At 36.2% G+C, this 21,846-nt stretch overlaps 2 protein-coding genes across 2 annotated transcripts; both read left to right on the top strand.

Annotated features, from left to right (window-relative positions):
• The first annotated feature begins 2,471 nt into the window (after positions 1-2,471).
• Positions 2,472-11,462, top strand: LOC135681411 (BTB/POZ domain-containing protein 7). Its single transcript, XM_065195873.2, has 8 exons — positions 2,472-2,625; positions 5,793-6,930; positions 7,199-7,410; positions 7,665-7,740; positions 7,961-8,262; positions 9,486-9,747; positions 10,182-10,348; positions 11,002-11,462. The coding sequence occupies exons 2-8, from the start codon at positions 5,877-5,879 to the stop codon at positions 11,095-11,097; spliced, it is 2,169 nt and encodes a 722-aa protein (XP_065051945.2). The 5' UTR covers positions 2,472-2,625; positions 5,793-5,876; the 3' UTR covers positions 11,098-11,462.
• Positions 11,463-12,200: 738 nt separating this feature from the next.
• LOC135681414 (uncharacterized) lies at positions 12,201-20,350 on the top strand. Its single transcript, XM_065195876.2, has 8 exons — positions 12,201-12,527; positions 12,967-13,293; positions 13,665-13,913; positions 15,013-15,146; positions 15,969-16,186; positions 16,665-16,834; positions 17,144-17,222; positions 17,992-20,350. The coding sequence occupies exons 1-8, from the start codon at positions 12,350-12,352 to the stop codon at positions 18,422-18,424; spliced, it is 1,788 nt and encodes a 595-aa protein (XP_065051948.1). The 5' UTR covers positions 12,201-12,349; the 3' UTR covers positions 18,425-20,350.
• Positions 20,351-21,846: the final 1,496 nt, after the last annotated feature.

Consider the following 21,846-nt stretch of genomic DNA (forward strand, 5'->3'; position numbering starts at 1 on the left):
TTGTATGTTTCTTATATCCTGTTTACATGGAGCATAAATTGTATTGGTATCGGAAATGGCTTTGAAAAAAGCCAACATTTTATAACATATTGGCTTAAAGCTTTTTCGTCTGACACTCCTCAGAGCATAAAATGTCAGGATAAGGGTCCGAAAGAATAAGTCAGATAATATATACCCAGTTCTGGATCGAAATAGACCAATCAGAAAAACGCAAGCACAAGACTGGTATATTTGACCAATCAGTGCTGCATGCCTAGAGAAAAATTACCACTGGAGTCCAAGAGAGAAAACAAACTCCTTCTGTCTACACAATGGCAGCTTTTATGTTTGTATGTTGATCGATTCCAAGACTGCTAGATGAAAAGACGCCCAGGCTCTGCCAATTCTCTGAAAAATGTTGTCATTATAGAGTTCTGCATAATCACTTGAGTTCTGCACAATCATGGCAGAATCACTTGTTTTAACAGTTTGAGGACTCCTGGAAACAAACCCTTATTTTTCCTATTCTTGAAAGGGGTAACAAGTCCAACCCTACCAACTGTCGTCTAATCGTCGCAGTCACTTCCCTTATCACTAAAACAATGAAAACCATCATCACAAAACAACTACAATCACTGCCAAAAGTCTTGGAACACTAACGTAGGTTTTCAAAGGCAAATTCAGCCATCCCCCTCTCCCCCTAGGAACAATGTTGATTTACTTTAGAAAAAAGAGAGGGGTTATGGAGTACGCTTTTTCTTGTGGATTGTTTGATATTTTTCTATACTTTCAACATTGTTTTGGGGGGAAAGGGGGGCGGAAGTGGTAGTATTCAAGAAAACAAATGAAAAATAGAAAAGCACATCCCAAAGTGTTAGGTGTTCCAAGTAATTTTGGCAGTGATTGTACTTTCTTTTCTTGAAACCAACAAACTTCTTTTTCAACACCTGTTTGATTTTCGCCAGGTGAGTTTTGCTGATGATCTTCTCGACATCTCAAAAGCCTTTGATCGTGCCTAACCTCCCTAGTATATGTATGGTCTGCACCAAAAACCCTCACAGCCATTAGAGCTGACGGCCACCGCTCTCGTTTCCCCTCAAAGAATACTAGTGTTCCACAGGATTCTGTCATATTTTGTTTTATTCATCCTTCTCATAAATGATCAACTAAATTCCACCACTACAAGTATTCATTATTTTACTGATGACATTATCTGAGCCCTACAATCCCCTTCGATTCTTAAAGCAATTCTGCTATCGACACCCCTCCTTAAATGATTACTGCAGCCTCACTTCTCCCTGCTGACCTAACAATAGTTAAAAAATGGGGCTAAGACAATCCTGTTAGGTTTAAGCCTACCAGGTTGTCATTTCACGTAATCGCAATACCGTACGTGACAGTCGCCGCAAACTCAGTTTTGTGGAGAATTAAAAAAAGGTGTAGGTGTTGTTTAGAAACATTTTTCATTTCACTACATCATTTTTATTCATGTTGCCCCAAATACTTCTATTAGCAGCTCAAAATTTCACAAGCATCAGGGACCTTTTTTGAGAAAGAAATACCCTGCTGTAGTAATAAATTACTGTAGTACAGTGACCGAAATTTCTCACACGTAGATAATTTTTTGATACAGGAGGCTAAACTTTTGTCAAATAAAGTGGGAAAAGGGGCGATTTGACAGACAGGGAAATTATACATATAAACTGGGGTGTGAGTACAGGTTGGTGTTTACGGGAGTGTCACAGACAGAGACAACGCAAAAGCTGCTGAGCAGGAGGGGGCAAAGCCCTATGGAAAAAGGTAAAACAAGCTAAGGGCGGCATCCGCCTTGGGCGAAAATACGAAAATCAGACAATTTTTGGTCAAACCCCTCCATCAATTCAGGGATTGAAAGTTGGTCAAAAGCCTTGAAAATTGATCTCTTCTCCAGAACACCCCACCCAAAAAAACGTTCCTCACATCCCTGTAAGACAGTTTCTGTCGTTGGGAAATTGCAATAACGTCATCTGCTGGTAAATACAATATCCTATATATGCAGATATAAACCTTTTGCAATATTTTATGTTACTCTCAGTTAGCCCCAAGTAGTCGCTTTTTACAATTTTAGAAAATTCATTTTTGAAAAACTAGAAATTCAATTAAGTAAAAGCTAAACATAAAAAGAGGATTAATGATGTTCCATTTCTTAATTCTTCACGAATTTTGACAAAAAGTAGAGGGTAAATCCCCCCAGCCTCCCTGTTCTGCGGTGCTCGACTGTGGGCATAGCGGAGGCTAAACGTTTAGTATGGGTCTTGTCCGATTACTGTTGATTCGTAGAGATAAAATTTCCCGAATGGGCCTGACATTCGATAAACTTTGCCTAATCGGGGTCTTCAGTACCCCAACCTCTATGTCTCCTACGCCTATGTACTGATCCATTCTAACTGACCTGTACTAGCCTGGTCTCTGACACAGGCTAATCTGTGCTTGACACCAACTCAGGGCTCTATCTGCCCTGCGGGGCAGGTCATGCGGACAACATGAAGTACAATGGCCTTGATAAACATCAGCGAAAGGAAGTGCTCTGAAAGTTGTGGAGGGAGGTCGATCTGTTCATGCTAGAGCTCGTCAGAAACACTGGAACAAGACATCGGCATCGTTATGGTAAATATCAATACACCATGTATTCGTTACTTTCTTTAAAATCTACCCTGTTTCTTAATCAGCTTTTATTTTTGTTCCTTTTTAGCTATTTGCCAACACCTATATTAATTTTCCGCTGTTATTGTCGTCAGCTGCTTGAAATCCGTAAATTGAAAAGACTTTGCTCTCTGTTCTAACCTTGAACCTTAACTACAAGCTTTCCTTTTAAAAATCATTGATTTTGTAACTTATGGATTAAGAACAGAAACAAGATTTGTAATTTCGACATACAATCTAAAATGATGTAGTAGTTTGTGTGCTAGACAGCATATTTTGTCCTTTTTCGACCAATTCTCGTGTGTGATGAACAATTTCAGATATGCAAGTTGAAAGGAACCGTATATTGCGATTATAAACTGCAGTAATGTTTTGTAATTTGTGTATTTAGTACAAAAGCTGTAACTGCATTGCGTCACAACTACTCTCCTTATTTTGAAATTATTGGACGAAACTGTTTGCATACAAGGTGAACCAGATATTCAATACCCTATTTTTAAAAGCTTTGAATTACAATTTCTTTAGATTCCCAAGAATATTTCGTACTAACACACAATATTTGAATTTCTAGAAATATGTATAAATTCTAATGAAAAAGACTGCAGTTTCTTGAATTCTTTGTAACATATGATCAAATCACATCTTAGAAAATATATGAATCATACTTTGGAGTTGTAACAATTCACACCCTTACTCTCTTGTTATTGACTAGGATTTATTTCAATCAACTATCTTTGAAGAGTCTCTCACACCTATTGAGCCTCAAAGAGTCCAGGTTTAATAGACTCTATGAAAAAAAATTAATTTTCGTTTTGTTGAACAATGAGACAGAGGCTGTTTTTTTCAAGGAAATAGGATATTGTATTGCATCATCTTTCTTCTTAGGATTTACTTTAAAATCATCTCTATCAAAGGATCTTGTTTTGAGACTATAATTCGTCACTGTTGTTCATGGGTATAGCAGAGGCTAATCATTTAAGGACAAGGGGACTTTGTTTGGGTCTTGCTTGGGTCTAATCAACCAAAATTGACCTGAAATTTGATAAATTTTGTCTGACTTGAGGGAAGCACCTGTTTGCTAATTTTTTTCTAATTTAAATGAAGGTCAATTGTGAAAGTAACTTCTCTGTTATCCTATCATTCTTTGAAAAAGGAAACTTTTAAGAAGTGGCCAATACTAGTTTATTAGATTAAAAAACCATTTATAGCCTCTGCTAGAATATTTACAAGTGTGACTCTCATTGAATAAGTTGCTATAGTTTCAAAAAATATGTTTAGAAACCCTGTCTTTGTTCCAATCAATGTTGAATGCAATTATCTGTTTCTATCTAGGCTGTTCTGTTGAATCAGTTGGTAAGGACACAAGCTCAATAAGTCCCTTTCCTTCCATCCAATTTTTAACTTTCTGCTATTTAAACTTCAAATTTTTACCTTTTAGTTAACTGTTTATGAAATTAAGTTAATTGTTGTATGGTTAAAGGGATTTTTAATGTAGTCTATGATTTTTTTTATAGCAGAGTTTTGAATGTAAAAACTTTTTAATGATTACACTGTTGTATGGGTTGTAGACTAAACAACTTCTAGCCCTTTAACTGATTAATAAAAGTAGTTTTAATAGAATCAATATTGAGCCAATCTTCAGGACAAAGCTTTGAACTTCCTACATCATTTTTCTTCTCTTAGTAAGAGGTAGGGATTATTGGGATTTTAGGAGACAGCTGCCCCCGCAAATCTACACAACTTATAAAACTTAACCCAAAAAGTTTAGTTGCAATTTCATTTCACATTGTAAGTAGGCTGTTATTTGCCATTCAAGCTCATCTTCAAATCTAATCTATATTGTATCAAGGTTTCATGAATGGCATACCAAGTTGCCCAACAATTTAGAAATTTGTCATCATTGGCCATTCATGGTCATACTCATAGCCATTATAAGAACTAGCTTGGTAATCAAGGACTTTAAAAAAGCTACCTGCCTTGCATACTTTTGCATACTTTGCATCTGGGACATTATTTCAATAACCACCTGCACATTTGCAGTCTATTGTATGGCTGTCTTTCTTTTCATATTTGAATTATTGACTGCATTTCTAATTGCTGTGCTTTATGAAAGATTAATGTGATTGAATCATTTCTCTGTAAATTTCACAAATATTTTTGAAAATTTATTTTGCAATTCATTGTAAATGTGATTAAGTATTATGCCATAATCTTGCATCTTATTATACCCTAGTCTGTTAGAGTAGTTAAATCTATAATTAGCTTTAAAGCTGGAAATAATCAAAATATTTTCATCCTTTAATCAACTTTCTACTTTAAGATCAGGGAGTAAATTTTTTATGAATGAGATTAGCAGATATTATTAAAAATTTAAAAAGTACTTATAGGAGTATTGTGACTTTTGTTTGGCAGGGGAAGGAGCAAACATTAACAAAAAATTCAGTCAAAAAACCTTCTGTCAAACATTGCTATGCCTTGGAAGGTTTTCCAAGTGAGACGTGAAATTGTTACTTACACGATAGTAATTGTGTTTGTTGGATAAAATTTTAATGGAAACCTAGTCTCCCACCACATGAAAATAAAGACTTTGAAAAAAACTTGAGATATATTTGGTAATTCATTAATGCCCATTGGGACTTTTAAAGCTCAAAGACAAAGTGATAGAAGAGGGTTAAGTATTATTAAAGTTTGTTATGTGTATCTTTCCAAGGGCCTTTTTTTGTATTTTGTTATTTAGAAACATTTTTAATTTGAAAAGCTTAAACTACGGATTACAGCCACAGGTATTGTATTTCTTATTGAAAGCCTTTGGAGAGAATAAATGTTTGCCAAGTATTATGTTACGATGGTTAAAAAGGTGACCCTAGATAAAATTTTGAATAGGAAGGTCCCATGCCACAAGAAAGATACTCAGAAGGGCCAATCATATGGCTGAACCATGATATCAAGTTCATGTCTTGACAAACTGTCGTTGCATAAGCATTATTTAATATGCCTCAAGGAAGCTTGTCTAAACGAGAAAGTCTTGGCGGTGTTAGGACTGTCATTGATTTACTATTTTGAACTATAGCGTTACTTTTCCTAAGTCATCCTTTATGTTCTCGAGTGAGGTAGTTTTTTTCATTTCTCAGGTTAACTCAATCTGCTGTCGTTACAAAGAGCTCCGAGGTTAATTCATTCTGAGGTCTTGGAAAGTTTTGTGTTTAGACGCAGCTATGGGGCAAACACCCTCATCGTCGTCAAAAAAGTTTCCTGAACCATTTTCTTCACGGTCAAGCTCGATCCGTTCATCTGGTACCTTCAGAAAACAGCTAAAAATTGGAACACTGCGCAAGAAGATTGCAAAAACATTGAAAGGCGGAAGAACTCCAGATTACAGAAGACACATGCGTGAAGTGTTGGAAACATGGGACCTCAAGGATGTGAGTTACCTTGTTCAAGAATATGAGGCATTGCTTGCTCTTAAAGACATTATAACTATGTCGGAAATGGCTCGTGAGTCGGTTCCGTCGTTGCGTTCAGATCTTAGTTCCTTATATGAATCAAAAATACTGACGGACGTTTTATTGGAGTACAAGGGTGCACTGATACCTGCTCATAGGCCGATTCTTGTTTGTCGCTGTTCATTTTTTGAAAAGAAGTTATCAAGTATAATAGACGTTCGTAAGCCAGTTCGTATTGATTTGGAAGTAGAAGGGCTGACCGTTTCTATGTTTTCATTGTTGATTAAGTACCTGTACACAGGAGAGATGTTCCAAGGAAAGCTAGATTGCGAGGAAATTTTCAAGAAGCTGGGAGAAAGATTTGGTGTACCTAATGTTTTAGAAAAAGACTTTAAATCACTTTTGGAAACTGGTTTAGTCGCTGATGTAATCCTAGAAGTTCCTTCAGGTGGAAATTCACCATCTCATCGATCGAACGATGTCAGTTCTTTAGAATTTAAATGCCATAGTGCTATTCTGAGTTGTCGATCTTCCTATTTCAAGGCATTAATTACGCGCAAATTCAGAGACGACCCTTCCTCCATCAGCGCGCAGAGACCGTTGAGGATTCTATTGGACGAAAATATAATTCCGCGGCAATATATCCGAGTTTTGTTGCAATGCATGTACTTAGATTGTGTTGATCTTCGATCCATTATAAAGTGGAAAACTGCTGATGATAACAATGGAGTTGGTGGTGAGACGGATAAACTTTTATCAACCCCAGAGATTGCAATGGAGTTATACGAAATTGGGAAATTTCTTGATTTTCCTGCTCTCTGTCAAGGTAAGAAAAGTATCTGAGTTGTTTGCATTCGGGGGTATGAAACATCGGTTTTGCTACCGATCACTTCTTGGGACATTTAAGCCCTACGCAAATCCGGAGCTGATTTAAGTAAAATGAGATCTAGACAGACATTGAACGTTGGTTAATAAATTTATGGGTGCATTTTTGTATCTTTTGATTTCTGCTTTTTTGCAACTCCACTTGGTTGTAAAATTATCTCCGTTATTTCGCTTACAGAGTATTTAATCACAGTTGATATTTTTTGCAGCCTGCGAAGACATAATAATCGAAGAAATATCCAGTGCTTCTTTAGTTGGAGTTCTGGAATGGAGTTCACAGCCTTTTGGCTCACAATGGGTTCACAGACAGGCTTTGCGCTATTTAAGGGAAGACTTCGTTTCTGTTGCAAAGTCTACAGCATTTATTGCAAATTTGCCCAAAAAATATTTCATCGAGGCAATAAATAATGATTTATTGCAGGTGAGTTCACATTTCACATTTAGAAATGGTTACATCCACACTCCATTTAAGCGCTTCATCCCTGATCTTTGAACGAAAGTTGGTTTTTAGAAACTATTATCTTGTTTGCACTCTACATTCTTGTTGTCTTGTCCATTGCTATGTATTTAGAACGCATTCTAGATTTGCTTGCTGCTCTTCTCGTTTCTTGTTATGGCTCATGGCATCTTAGATATAGATATTTGAAATAATTCTTAATTGCTATTGTTTTCCAGGCAAGCGAAGAAGAAGTTTTGTCAGCTGTTGTGCGTTGGGGTGAATGGCAAGTTTCCAAGATTATTGACAAGCAAAGTAAGGGGATATGATTATATTTCCATGTCTGTTGTCCAACTCACTCAGAGTATAGTTAGAATGATTTTTAATAAGGTAAATGTCTTTCCGTACACGATTTTTGGAAGCAGGCAGCGCTTCTAGTATGTGAGCGTTCTTCACCTTTAATTAAATAGTAAAAGGCTCATGGAAAAATTATAAAGTTATTTTGATCTGAATTATAAACTGGTATTTGTTTTAGATGGGCTGCCCACAAGCTCTCTAAATCGCCGAAGTCCTAAGCGAAAAGACATTAATGATGAAGACTTATACCAGGCCATCAAAGACATTTTACCCTTTATCAGAATAAAGCAAGTTATACCAAAAAGTTCGGTCGTACTTCAAATGGCCTACCACCGTGGATTATTGCAGAGGCCGCTTGATGTTGCCACGGGTGATAGCGACGCCATATTGAGCACCCACTGGGTGCGGTCATGGAAAGGAAGGCATCATGGGAATTATGTGCGTCCGAGGCTGTTTATCCCATATTATGAAGAGGCAAAGGTAAATTTATCATAGAACATTGTTTGTTAGCACCTCGAGTTACTTAATGTATGGTAATGCAAATCGTACCAGTCTTTGATAAACATCCGTCTTAGTTGCCGGTTACTCAAAGAGGAAGTGTATGTTGCATCCTTTCAACGAGGACTCTTCTGCCTATTTGATATATGAAAAAAAGTTTATATGGAGGATGTACTTAGGTTGATTGTTGAAAAAAAATTCATAGTCAATTCCAATGCAGAAGGCTATAACATCAGAAACGCCATCAACCATTAAAACCTTTCGAGAAGGGAGATCCCGTAACCAAATGAAATGGAAAGAGGATAATTGTTTCTGTAACCTTGTTGGGGAGATGAGATGCAGCAATTGCTTGAGTAGGAAATGAGTACCCCCGTTTTGGGGCCATTGCACATGCGTATTATATATTCTGAGTCAAAGAGGCATAGAACCCCCCGAGAAAGGAACAAACAGAACTTTGCGATCAAATTTCAAAACTAAGTGAGCGGTCGGAGCTTATCATTCACATTAACATGGGAGTTTGAGCATAGCAGAAATATCTTTCATACTAAAAACCTGCCTGGATTCTCTGTTGTTTTATGGTTTTTGTTTGTATTAAGGCTCACTTTACTTCCAAAGGTAAGCAAAAACATCGAGAATTTTATGACGCGACCTAAGTGTTTACAGAGAGTAGACATTCGATGAAAACAATACAACCTGATTTTAACTAACCTCCGACACTAGAGCCAGGCCAAGGCAACTAAAAGAACAGACAACGTACCTTCAATTCAATTATTCAAATTTTTAAGGTGGAAAGCTTCGATTTTGATCTTCCCCTTTTGACTACATCTACAAAAAGTTTCGAGGAAACCCCTAAATGAAAAATAAACAAAAATACGTCCTTAAATTATATGCGTAAAACTCCTCAGAAATTACTAAAATTACTGTTCTCGACATGTTTGCGAGATCTCGTTGTGTTCCCTGGCTTTTGGTGTTGAGGATAGCCCGGGATTTTTTAGGAATAATTCGTTAGAATACGCATGCGTCCCTGCCCCTCGACGTTGATTGGCTCGAACAAATCATTAAGCCTTTTGTCTCAAACAATAGGAGTGAGATCTCATCTCCCCAACAAGACCCCAGATAAAGATACGGATAAGAACAAATATGAGATATGATGTTTGTTTAAGTTTGGCCCCTTTTTCATTAATTGTTTATTCATTGTATTCTAGGCCTTCTTAAGCGAGAGTATGATGGCTGATGCGAGCTCGACAAACTTGCGAGCAGGTAGATTTACTGCGATGCCTGATATTATGCCGACAATGGATGCAGCTGAAAGCGAAGGAACGATGTCAGACCTAACCCTGGAAAGATTTAAGTCATATTCTGCTGATTTCGTGAGCATTGATCGTAAGGTCATAAAAAGAATGGGAAGAAGAGAAAAAGAGCTAAAAAGGATGCATTCGTCACAAAAAGCACTTTCTCTGTTGTCAGGTATTGTGAAGAAAGTTATATTGTGGAAGTTTTTTGAAATTTATGAAAAGAAAGAATGCACCAAGAAGAGTATTTTACTTCAAGTATGGCGAAGAAGTTTTTTGGAGATGTTTTAAGAAAGATGTTTATTTGTCTTACGTAAGCAATTGTAAAGGACTTAAAATTTTGAATAATGTCTTAAAAGTTTCTGGGAGAATGTTTGAAGATGAAGTGTAGAAATATATTTTATTTCTCAACCATCAATCGAATTCAAGCTTTACAGATAAATTAGCAACATACTTTTCAAAGACCTTTTGTCATTTTTCTGGCACTCGCGCCTGTGAAATAGAGAGTAAATAACTTTCATTACATCGCTACTTGACTTTGTTATGTTCAGCTTAGAAATAAAAAGTGGCATCCTTTGTGCATCTTACGAAAGCCTTGCTTACCCTTAGATGGCAACACACACGTGGTGAACTTCGAAATCCAAAAACGAGTGATGCGTGAGTTTGGGTATCCTGATTCTTTTGCTTGCGAAGTTTTCAGACACGCCCCAGACATCATTGAGGATTCCAGCAGCAGCTCGGGGTCATCATCATCAAGACATAGTACACTTTCGAAGGTATCTTTGTACCCATTATCTTATTAGTTGCAGCAAACGGTGTACCCATTACCCATTATCTTACAACAAGTCTTTGTGCCAAAATAATGTCCCTCTGCTTGGGCAGTTCAATAAAATGCCAGTTAGAATTGATTTGAAACTTTTTTTAAGTGCTTCTTCGTATGCTGTAGGCAGTTTTGATTGTCCAAATTCGGGGGGAAAAGCGGGATTCAAATTTACAGGGGCAATGCAAAGTAAAAAATTGCAAAAACGTAGATTTGTCTCAACAAATTTGTCCGGGATTGTAGCTTTGGAAAATGTATTTTAGAACAACATAACTTCAAAATCAAGGTCTAATCATAAAATTTTACAGTGGTACAAAAGCCAAAAATGTTTGAGAGCTCCTCTTTTCCCAATTGAAATGAAGATCACGAGTATGAAGATCAATTGAAATGAAGATCACGAGTATCAGACAAAAATATCAGAAGCTAAATCTGTTTTCCCTTCTTTCTCTTCTTAATGCCCTGTTTGTCAGAGTCTTCAAAAAATGGAATTAAAAACCTGTCCTTTGTTTCCCTCTCTTTGTTACAGGAGACACTGGCACCCAAAGTACCTTCTTGCTTGATAATTTTCAGCTTTCCAGCTACTTTATCATTTGTTTCTGCTCCTTGTAGATGGGTACGACTCAAAATGATGTTGCGGCTGCGGCAGCCCCCGACGTGACCATACCTGCAGGTGAAATGTTCAGTCGCTGTGACGAAAATGCATAAAATGCTTGTCAGTATTTATGACCTTACCTGGCTCTATACCTGGCAACCGCCCCGTTTGTTGTTTGAACTTGTAAATCTGTCAAAATTCGTTGTTGTACAATTTTTTGCAAAGGTTTCTATTTAGTTTCAACTGTCGTTGGCCTAGCTTTAGTAATTTATAGAAGTTCTCAGCTTTGCTCTTATTAGCAGACATTTATTACATCAAAAGACTGTGAAGTACGATATTTGTATATTTACAAAATTTGTATACTAGGAAAACCAAATTCATAGCGCTATTTATGTAAATTTAAATGTTGATAAAGAGTTTAATATTGTAATAAATAAGTGAAAATTATCCAAGCGCCGAACTCAACTGACGGTAGCTCCTCCTTTTATGGATGTTACAACATACACATTCCTGTGCATTTGACATTGGTATAAATCCGCATTTCACGAGAAGGTTTTCCATGACAATTTTTCGAGCAGTTAATTTTGCTCGTGTAGATTGGGACAAATTAAGGAAGAATGACAATTTTTCAATTGACAAGTGTAATCGTTTAAAAGCTGGCGTGCCAGTTTATCAGCAAGTTCACTTGTCAAGTAGAAAATTGTTATTTGCAAAACTTGTCCGTGTAGATGACTTTACAAGTAAACTTGACAAATTTGACTCAATTCCAAAACTTTTCTTTTTTTACAATTACTTGTTCTTGGCTGTCATTGCCGCCACGAGGCTGATCTTTGCCGATCAAGGAACATCAATGCTTTTAGATACTCTGCAACCCGTGAAAGTCTTTGGAATACAAAGGCAGAACTTTGTAAAATTGGAACATCAAGAAGAACGAGCATTGGCAGTATGAGTAAGGGTATACGAGTATTAAAAGAATAAATCGCAGGGATTTCTCACACACAAATAAATGTATCTTCTTCATTAAAGGTGCTATATTTTGCAAAGGAGCTATCATTTGTTGGGATTGAATTTTTTGTTTGAGATTTGAAATAATTAATCGGCTTGCTCGGTAATTTCGATTGAGTTTTCATAAATAGGAGTTCTGCTAGCACTCATAGTACTTCGGGTTTGTAGAGGTTCTGGTAGCATAGCTACATCGCCGTTAAATACAACAAATGTGACTTTGCCAGCAACAACCTCGTCTTCTCGAGAATTTGTTTCCTTTTTTGTTCGGAAAAGAGGCCAGATTAGAGACCGCGCCTTTTAATTGAAATTGATGTAAACATTACAGAAATGACTTCTGATAAATAGGAAGTTACAGAAGCCATGTTTAGGAAAGGCTTCAGTACGTTGCTGAAGCAGAAGCTCGTCAATAATGTACCAAAAAGATGCGCATATCTTAAGCTTGGCAAATATAACAGTTGGAGACAATCACAGGATGGAAGGAGAGTCAAATTTGCACTGGTTATGCTTGGTACAGTCGCTGGAGCGGGAGGCCTACTCGGTCAGTTTGATCGCGTTGCTTTTCGATTTCATTGCTCGTTTCATACGAGATTTGTTTCTATAAATAGTGGAATATAACCTTTGGAATAATTTATGATAAGGCAAAAGTTGACCTTGTGTTTATGAAATTTCGATCCATTGGTAAAGGACTCTGTCTTTGAACATCATGCAACAACCACTCTTCGTCTTATATCTCATGTTTCTGTAATTTATAAGAATACCTAATTTTTTATGTAACTGAGTTGCATTATAGTGTTGATGACTCCAAGGGCGGATACATGCCATTCAAAAGATATGCCGTTTTTTGCTTTCCAAAAACTCAGATAAAAAAAAGATATTTCTTTTGCTTGAACCTTTAATTTTCAGTGATTTTGAGCCTTGATGTTTTTACAGACTTTATTCTTATATAAAAAAGGGCGTATTTGTAATTTTTCTGACAGGAGTCTACGTAAATTATGCATCAAACCAAGCCAAAGATGACAGGAAAAAGAAGATAGTTGTCCTTGGTTCAGGTTGGGGTGCAGTCAGTTTTCTTAAACACTTGAAACCAGATTCTTATGAAGTGTCAGTGGTTTCTCCATCAAACTACTTTCTTTTTACACCATTCCTTCCAAGTGTCACTGTTGGAACAGTTGAGGGTAGAAGCATTGTTGAACCAATTAGGAAGATCATCAGAAAATACCAAAAACAAAGTGCAGAGTTTTATGAGGCAGAATGCATTGGTGTTGATGCAAATGAAAAAAGAGTTTATTGTCAAGACACTTCAGGTTCGTTTGCATATCTTTTTATTCTAGCTTGGCTCCTTGGAAAAATCTGATGCAATTTTTTAATATTCATTGTTAACAAATGTTACAGTCCTGACAGTTTTCTTTATTTAGTCATGTTGTATTTATTCAAGAAAATATATGCATTCATTACCTGATATATTAATAAAAATGGTTTTGAAAGGCAAACATTAATAGCTACTGGTAATCTTTTTGTCTAAACTTTTTCAGAAATCCCAGGTTGTACCAAAACTATAATTGGTGAGATGTTTCAGATAATTTGACAGAGCTCCATTTGTATTATACCACACTGATACTGAGACAGCCCTTATGTATTACAGAATTGATTTACTAGTTATTTTCTAAATTCACAGGGATTATTGGAAAGCAAAGTGACTTTTCGTTGGATTATGATATTCTTGTTGTTGCTGTTGGTGCAGAGACTGCTACATATGGTACCCCAGGGGTGAAAGAGTACACACATTTCTTGAAAGATATCAAGGATGTTCAGAGAATAAGAAGCAACATAATGGATCACCTTGAAACAGCTGCATACCCAGGCCAAGAGGACTCAGAAGTTTCCAGACTCCTGCATTTTGTTGTTGTTGGGGGTGGTCCAACAGGTTGGTTCTTTTGACCTTAATTTCTTTGTAATAGGTTGAAATATCAAACTAAGCTGAAAAATGGGGACAATCTTTTGGTGGTACAGAATAGAACTTGAAAATGGCTTTGAAAAAAGCAAACATTTCATATCACATTGGCTAAAAGCTTTTTTGTCTGACACTCCTCAGAGCATAAAACCTCAGAATAAGGGTCCGAAAGAACACGATGAAAAATATGAACCCAGTTGTGGATTGAAATATAACAATCACAGAAAGGCAAGCACAAAGCTCCAATGGTAGTCTTTCTTTAGGCACACAGCACTGATGGACAAATATTATGGTCTTGTTCTTGCATTTTTCTTATTGTCCTATTTTGATCCGCAACTGGGTATATATTTTTCATCGTGTTCTTTCAGACCCTTATTTTGACGTTTTATAACATTCTGAGGAGTTCCAGACGAATAAGCTTTTAGCCAATATGAAATCAAATGTTTGCTTTTTTCAAAACCATTTTCAAAAACTGAAATAAGAATAAGTTGTCTCCTCTAGACTTATATTTGAAAAATGTTGCTTTACAGTTAATTTGTTAAACAAATTGGTCAAGATTTTTGCAATTGTATTTTAGCTTTATTATCAAGACCAATCAATATTTTATTCCATTGTCTTCAGTTGAGCAAAAAGTAAACATTTTTGGAGGTGAGATTGTGACCGTAAGAGGCTAAGCAAATCTAAAATCAATTCTACCGGGGAAAGATACTTCTAACATTAGCAGAAATCAGGGTCAACACTACTAAATCAGAACTATGAGAAGAAATTTTATGTATGCCAAGATAAGAGTCATGTGGTCAGGAGAGCCTTTTAAACCGAGTTAAAGATTGTAGATTCAAAAGATTAGCTAGAATGCATTTCAATTCATCTAAATGTTGTGACAACAAGTATCATATAGCTTTAGGAGTCCTCAAACACCCTTGTTTTGTTTTGCTTGATTCATTTGGCGGATCCTTTATCTTAGGTCATGTTCCAGGGCATTTTGGGTTGATTCAAATGTATTGTCTGCATATAAATATGTTCCAACCTCAATGAAACCAACCATGAAACAAATTGTTTTCTGAACTTTTAGGTGTGGAATTTGCTGCTGAGTTGAGAGACTTTGTTGGCAGTGAGCTATCAATATTGTATCCAAAAATTAAAGATAAAATAAAATTGACACTTATTGGAGGATATCGAGGAGTTCTTAGCACCTATGATCAAGAGGTCTGTAGTATTTGCCAAGTAGTAAAAATTGTTTTCCTTAAAGTTAGCTTTTACAAGTTGCCTTTTTCAGTTTACGTTATTGGCACTTCTTGAAACATCTTTGCTACAAATTCATCAATTGATTAGTTAAACAACTGTAAATTGTTTATTAAGAGGTGGCTTAAAAGGGAAAGGAGCTTTATCTAAATGTGCACTGGTCCAAGGCATTTAGAAGACTGACTTATTGTCCCTGAACTCTTCAAAGTGGCATGAAATGAAGAGGCATTAATATATTTGAAAGAATGAACTAAAGACAAGCCCGGCATTCTGAAACTTAATAAACTCACTGTCAATGCATCCAAGTCAATGGATTGATTGTCATGTTTTGAAATCTTTTTGTTTTTATTAATTGGTTGGGAAGGAGCAGGGTAATAAAGAAGCGAGGTTTATCTGAAAAGTGCAAGATTATTGGAAAGGGGTGTAAAAGAAAAGACGCTTTATACAGAATTCGCTGTTATTCTTTAGTCTTTACATCGAAAAAGAAGCCATTTTGCAAATGTAAGTAGTGAATGCTTTTTAATAGGAAAAGCAGTCACGAAAAGAGATAATGGAAGTTAACTGGCATATTGACATATTTCATTTGACATATTCGATTCATATTGAATTGACAGCATTCATCTCTTAAGGTATTTTTAGTGATTACAATCTGGCCAAGGCAATCTTTCTCACAATTTTTACTTCCACAGAGTATTTATGGATGCCTAAGAAACCCTTCTAGAATTGCCCCTTTGCCTAACTGAAGCTAGTTTGTGATAATAATTGGCAGTGCTTTTTCTTATCTAGATAGGCAATTATGTCGAGGACAAGTTTAAAGACGATAATATTGAAATAGTGCAAGGGGCACGTGTTTTGGAAATAAACAGTAGTGATATAAAATTGAGAGACGGAAAAACAAAGGAGACAGTGGACTTGCCATATGGTATGTGCGTATGGGCTGCAGGAATTTCCCCTCGGCAGCTGACCAAAGATATCATAAAAAGTATTCCCGGACAAAGAAACAAGTAATTTTTAACATTTTTTTATCTAACTATAGCAATAAATTTTTCTCTCTATGCTTTGGGTCTAAAAATCATATTCTACCAGCTGTGTGTCTATTTTAGAATGATCTTTTCTTTGGAGTGAAGACTCCCTCTTTGACTGAGGTATACCATTTTGTCACGTGGGGGTTTATGAAAAAGAACAATTCAACATAGCAAAAACTGTAGCTCTAACCGAGCATAATCTTTTATTACTGGGTATTTTTGCTGTAAGAGCGTGTATCTTACAGCAAAGAAACCAACTAGGTGTTAGAAATTTTGCAGATCCCTCAATGGTTCAAAAGAGAATGCAAGTAAAAACGGCCATCTCCAACTTTTAGTGTCTGTTTAGCAGGCTGTCATTCCCTAATTAATCTACATTCTAATTTAAACAATCCATTCTTTTCTCACCAAACGTTAGAAGTCAATCAAATAACTGTTGCCCTTCATGTATTGCTTTTAGAAATGCTCTTCTAACTGACGATTACCTCCAAGTTAAAAATGCTCCGGGTGTGTTTGCAATTGGTGATTGTGGCACTATTGAAATGAAAAAGTTAATGAGCGATGTTACTGATCTTTTTGAAAAAGCAGATGCCAACAAAGACGGATCCCTGTCAATGGACGAGTTTCGTGGTAATTCTTCTATTTTTTTCTGTACCTATGTTACTCAAGGTGTTGGCTAAATGGATTAAATCACTGCCAGGATAAGTGTTTAAATGTTTCTCGCCATATATATTTATCTTTGTTTATTGTCCGTCTACGTTTTGTTAAACAATATAGAACAGTTTACTGTAAAAAAAATTATAACCCTAGTTTTAATAAGAACCGCTTTCAATTCATTTTGTAGATTAAAAATTAGGTTGGTTTCCTAGTCTGCATCAGATTCATTTTCACCATCCAATAATGCAATCACTCTTATTCCGAGATATGTTTTCTACGCAGAGATCATGGAGCAAGCTAAGAATCTTTATCCTCAAGTCTCGCTGCATTTTTCGACAGAATACAACGAGTCTTTGCAGAGGTCAGTTAAATATTAGAGTTTTTAAGCTTTGATTGCGTATAGAAGCCTACACATGAAGTTAATTTGTTGTCAATTTTCCATTCATACGATTTTTCACTTCAGTGAAACAGTGGTCTTGTCCGGGTGTCTTTGATATCAACCAATTGTCATCACACCTATGCTTCTTCTTCTCCCCCTGATAGTTATTGATTGGTTAATTCTAAAGATTCCCAAACAACACCAGGAATTCATCAAAACAGATAACTGGCGCAATTTACCTTTACAAATTTAAGAGCTCATTGTTATTGGAAAAAAATATTTTAAGAATTATATTTTAGGTAATCAGTTATTGTTGATCGTTTGAAAATATTCCATTAAAACGGATTATTTCTTTGCCACATAATAATCTGCTACTCTCTTTCAGTTTATAGGGTCCAAATTACAAAACTCTGAAAACATTTTTCTATGGCATTTTAACTCAAGAACTCTATTGCATTTTATTTGAGTTCTTTTTCAAGCTTTACCGTCACGGCCTCCTCAAGCAGGTCCCTTCAAACAGAAAACTTGTTACATTATACAATCAACAGATACTTAAGGGTTTGAGCTGTCTTCAATAGGAAATTGACCAATCAGCGAGTGTGATTCCATTCACACGCTTATTGATTGGCTAATGTTGCTTGACAGATGGCTTAAGCCGTTTTTATAGATATCGATTGCCTTTAAATTTTCAGAAAAATCTATAGATACCCGTATTTTGCAGATGATTAATTGTTACCTTAATCTGTCGCAGGGCGTTTGAAAAAGCTGACGAGAACAAAGATCAGCGATTAAGTCTCGATGAATTCAAAGGAATTCTAGCAGAGATAGACAAAGAATTGAAATCGCTACCAGCTACTGCACAAGTTGCTACGCAGCAGGGCAGGTATCTCGCAAACTTTCTATCCACCAAGGCGCAAGGTGATGTCGGAAAAGAGGCTAATCAGGATCTTGCGGCTCTAGGTGCTGTTCCTTTTGCCTACCGTCATCTAGGGTCATTTGCATATGTGGGAAACAACAGAGCAGTGCTAGAGTTGCCCCTTATTGGATCTTTCAAAGGTTTTGGAGCAATGTTGTTGTGGCGAGCAGCTTACACAAATGAATGTGTTGGCATGCGAATGAAAGTCTTGGTTGTCTTTGATTGGCTGAAGTCAGAAATCTTTGGAAGAGATACATCAAGGATATAGTCACTTTTATGACTGAAAGCTTGTACAATTTTGTGACCTTATTCTTATAACTTTTATGCAATTCGACGCACTTTAGAGGGCTTGGGGAAGTAAAGATTATAATACCACATTGGGTTGTACTAGAATTGTAATAAGAGGCAAACGATAAAAGTGTCAACAGAACAAAATTGCACACAACTAGAAGTGTTGGAACTTCCTACTTATATTGCAAAGTAGGATGACAAGAAAGTCATTCAAATTTCATTAAGTGCTGATGTAGGATGGCTGCCGACCTGGAGGTTGTATGGGAAGCCGAGATTGGGGGCTTTATCCCAGTTTATTCCTTTACAATATGAACATATGAACGAAAACTATTGTGCTCCACTTATTAAAAATTTGTCTTTTTGGTAATGTTTATGAAAGGTACTAGACTTGTTCCCTTTAATGTCTGAATGAGCAACAGGCTCTTTGAAGACCAACTCTTCACCATGTTTGTCACTATAGTTAAAGAAGTGCCTTTTTACTTGCCTTTTGTTGCAATATACTGTGCATCTGTGCATTTTAAGCATCAAACATGATGCCAAGATACGTAATGTGTGTAGCTTCTCAATTAAAGTTATCTAGATATTTATCTTGCATTAGTTTTTAGATATCATATTGAGGAATGACGTCAAAACGTTGAATGATTACGGATGTTCTTAAGAGACGCAGACTTTTTTAAAGTAAATGGCGTTTCCGAAAATGTTTGACGGCAATGGTAGGGGTTCTCTGGGTGTGAACTACGTCTCTTTGACTTTAAATTGCCCCTTGTACTTGGCCATTTCTTGTAGCTTGCTTTCAAGATGCAAGTAATTTGATTAAAAATTCCCGCTAAAGGCAGTCTGTCCCCTATTGTGCTCAACTTTATTTTCACGGGAGTGAAATTCAGGCACCGTCTAGCTTGATCGATCATTAAACGATTTGAATCAATTAGAGACAACTTTAATTCACGATCTTTTGAATCAAATGGCTGTGTTCCCGTTGAAGTGAAGCTGTGGCTAAAAAAATTTTGTTCCCTGTTTGGTTTGTGTGACAGACATGTCAACACCAAAAGAAAATGCCTCCAGTATCATCATTTTATTCCAGTAGCTAAATCTTCTTGCCATTTCTGATAGCTTTTTGCTCGCAGTTTCAAATGTCGTCCACTACTAGTGGCTAGCCAGGCCAGCCAAAGAGAGCAGCGTAATCCGTTAGAGTGGGAAGACCAATTGTTTATATTAGCCAATCATTGAGGGGACGGACTGCTTTTAATAGGCGTGATATCAAGTGTGGCCCCACAGTTTAGGGATTTAGTGCCTGTCATATGCTCAAATATAACGATTTGTGTCCTATCGAGGAAATTTCCGACCCAACTTCGTTGAAATTCCTCTAGTTAGCGTAAAATGAAACGCAAATACTTCATTCTGCACTAACAAGAATTTTCTGGTTTGTATTAAAATTTATGTGCAACATAATCTGGAAAATATTTCGAGACTTGTGACAAAAATATTTCTTTTAGCGGTGATCGGAAATAGAAGTTTCTTCCACTTCTCCGCAACAATTCTTTCTTTACCACCGCTGCTGTCTACAATACTTTATCCTCATTTTTGCATATATGGAACAGCTAAATAATTCCTTTTCACTGCTAAAGTGTTTTGAAGGGGAAATTAAATGTTCGAAGCCAATATCACTTTAAGAAATACATTGGAAGCCTCAAGAAGCTTCAGTTTATTGTATTATGTGATAGCATTTAGTTATTACAGTCTTATTATTGACTTTATCAAACATTTACCGAAAGAAATGTCACTTATTTTTTATCGCAAGGAGTTATTAACATTTGTATAATGTTTTGAGATTTAACTTTGTGTATACTCTGTAGGTTCCAGGTGAATATTGCAATAGTATCATGAAAAGTTTGCTTTCAATTCATTTCTATGCCCTATTTGAAATGATCATCTTTTTGTCATTGTGAATAGTGCTGGCATTAACAAAGGCAATCAAAATAAGCAATAAGTAGAGTTTCTTCACAGAGATATGCCCAAAAAGTGTGATTCTTCTTGCAAAAAGTTGTGCTAGGGCAAGGAGATAGAAGATCTTGTTGGATTTTGATCAGTTAAATGATGTCATCAATAATTTCCATCAATGTATTTGCAAAAATGTCACCTGGCAGATTCTGAAGGTTCGAGTCCGCCTTTGCAAAAAATCAGGGTGAATTGGCTCAAAAAAAAGGCTCTGACAATTTTGTAGACAAGGGCCCGAGATGAGTGATATGGGCTGTAATCAAGTGATGCTTTTTACCAGTGCACTGCCCTTTCAAAACTGACGTGACGTTCTATGTTGCATTCTTAGTCAAACATTAGGATGACACTTATGATACTTTTGTATGCTTCATGTGCAAGGTAAATAGGGAAAATGAGTCCTTTCTGCTTTTTTCCCGTTAATTTTGATGTCAAAAGACCAACAAGCAATACAGAAACAGTCCTATTTTAAATATAATTACCATCGACCCAAACACTTAATTTTGTCTAGATTTAAACTAGCTACGGCGATTGCCCGAAAAAAGACAGAAGGTTTTGACAGATAAATATTTTTATCGGAGGAAGGTTAAGGACCTTTCTGGACACTGATATCGAGATTCGCTATATTGTAGTTCAACCGTAGTTCTATTTACCCCCATAACCACTTATGGTGAGTGAGAAAGGCTGCATTAAACCGTACTTTTGACATTACTTAACCAAAAGATATTGCCCTGATGGCCCTTAAATTTAATTCCAAGGATCCTTACATACAATCTTGGACAAAGCTGGTTTAAAATCTAAACACTGCCCGTCCATGATTTAATCTGTGAATTTATTAATCTGTGAATTAATAAGTTCTGTGAATCTATTAAGTTGTAGAGAAATATAAGAAGTAAACTTAAAAAAATTCGCAAAACTTTTGAGAGGGCCTACAGGCAATCGCCCATACACGTCTTTTTTATACAAAAGTATTTTATAAGAAAGTTATGTTCGTTTCTTCAAAAAATTATGAAATTCATGGATGGATCTTTGAAACCTAAGAAGCTGAAAAATGGTTGATTTTCAAAATTTCAAAGAACTGCTGTGCAAGAGTTTATTACTTCACTTTTGACAACAATGTGCTCAAGAAGAAATTCCTAAGGTGCGAGGAATTGATCGTGTTGAAATAATTTGTTTATATTTAATATTTAATAATTTATTGCTATAATTACATAGTTAAGTTAGTTCTGGTTCTGTTTTTTGGGTTTTCTTAACATGTCCAATCACCTTCTGTTTGTTGGGTTTTCTTCGATATTTGATGTAATGGCGTTGAGGGTTTTTTGGAAAAGAAAGCATATTTTAATGCTAAAATTAGAAAATAGCTAAGAATGCCTGAAGCCTGGACTGAAAAAACCTTTCATACAAAAT

This window comes from Rhopilema esculentum, chromosome 12, assembly GCF_057945365.1.
Source record: "Rhopilema esculentum isolate cy_ngs chromosome 12, ASM5794536v1, whole genome shotgun sequence".
In the NCBI taxonomy this organism is placed as follows: Eukaryota; Metazoa; Cnidaria; class Scyphozoa; order Rhizostomeae; family Rhizostomatidae; genus Rhopilema; species Rhopilema esculentum.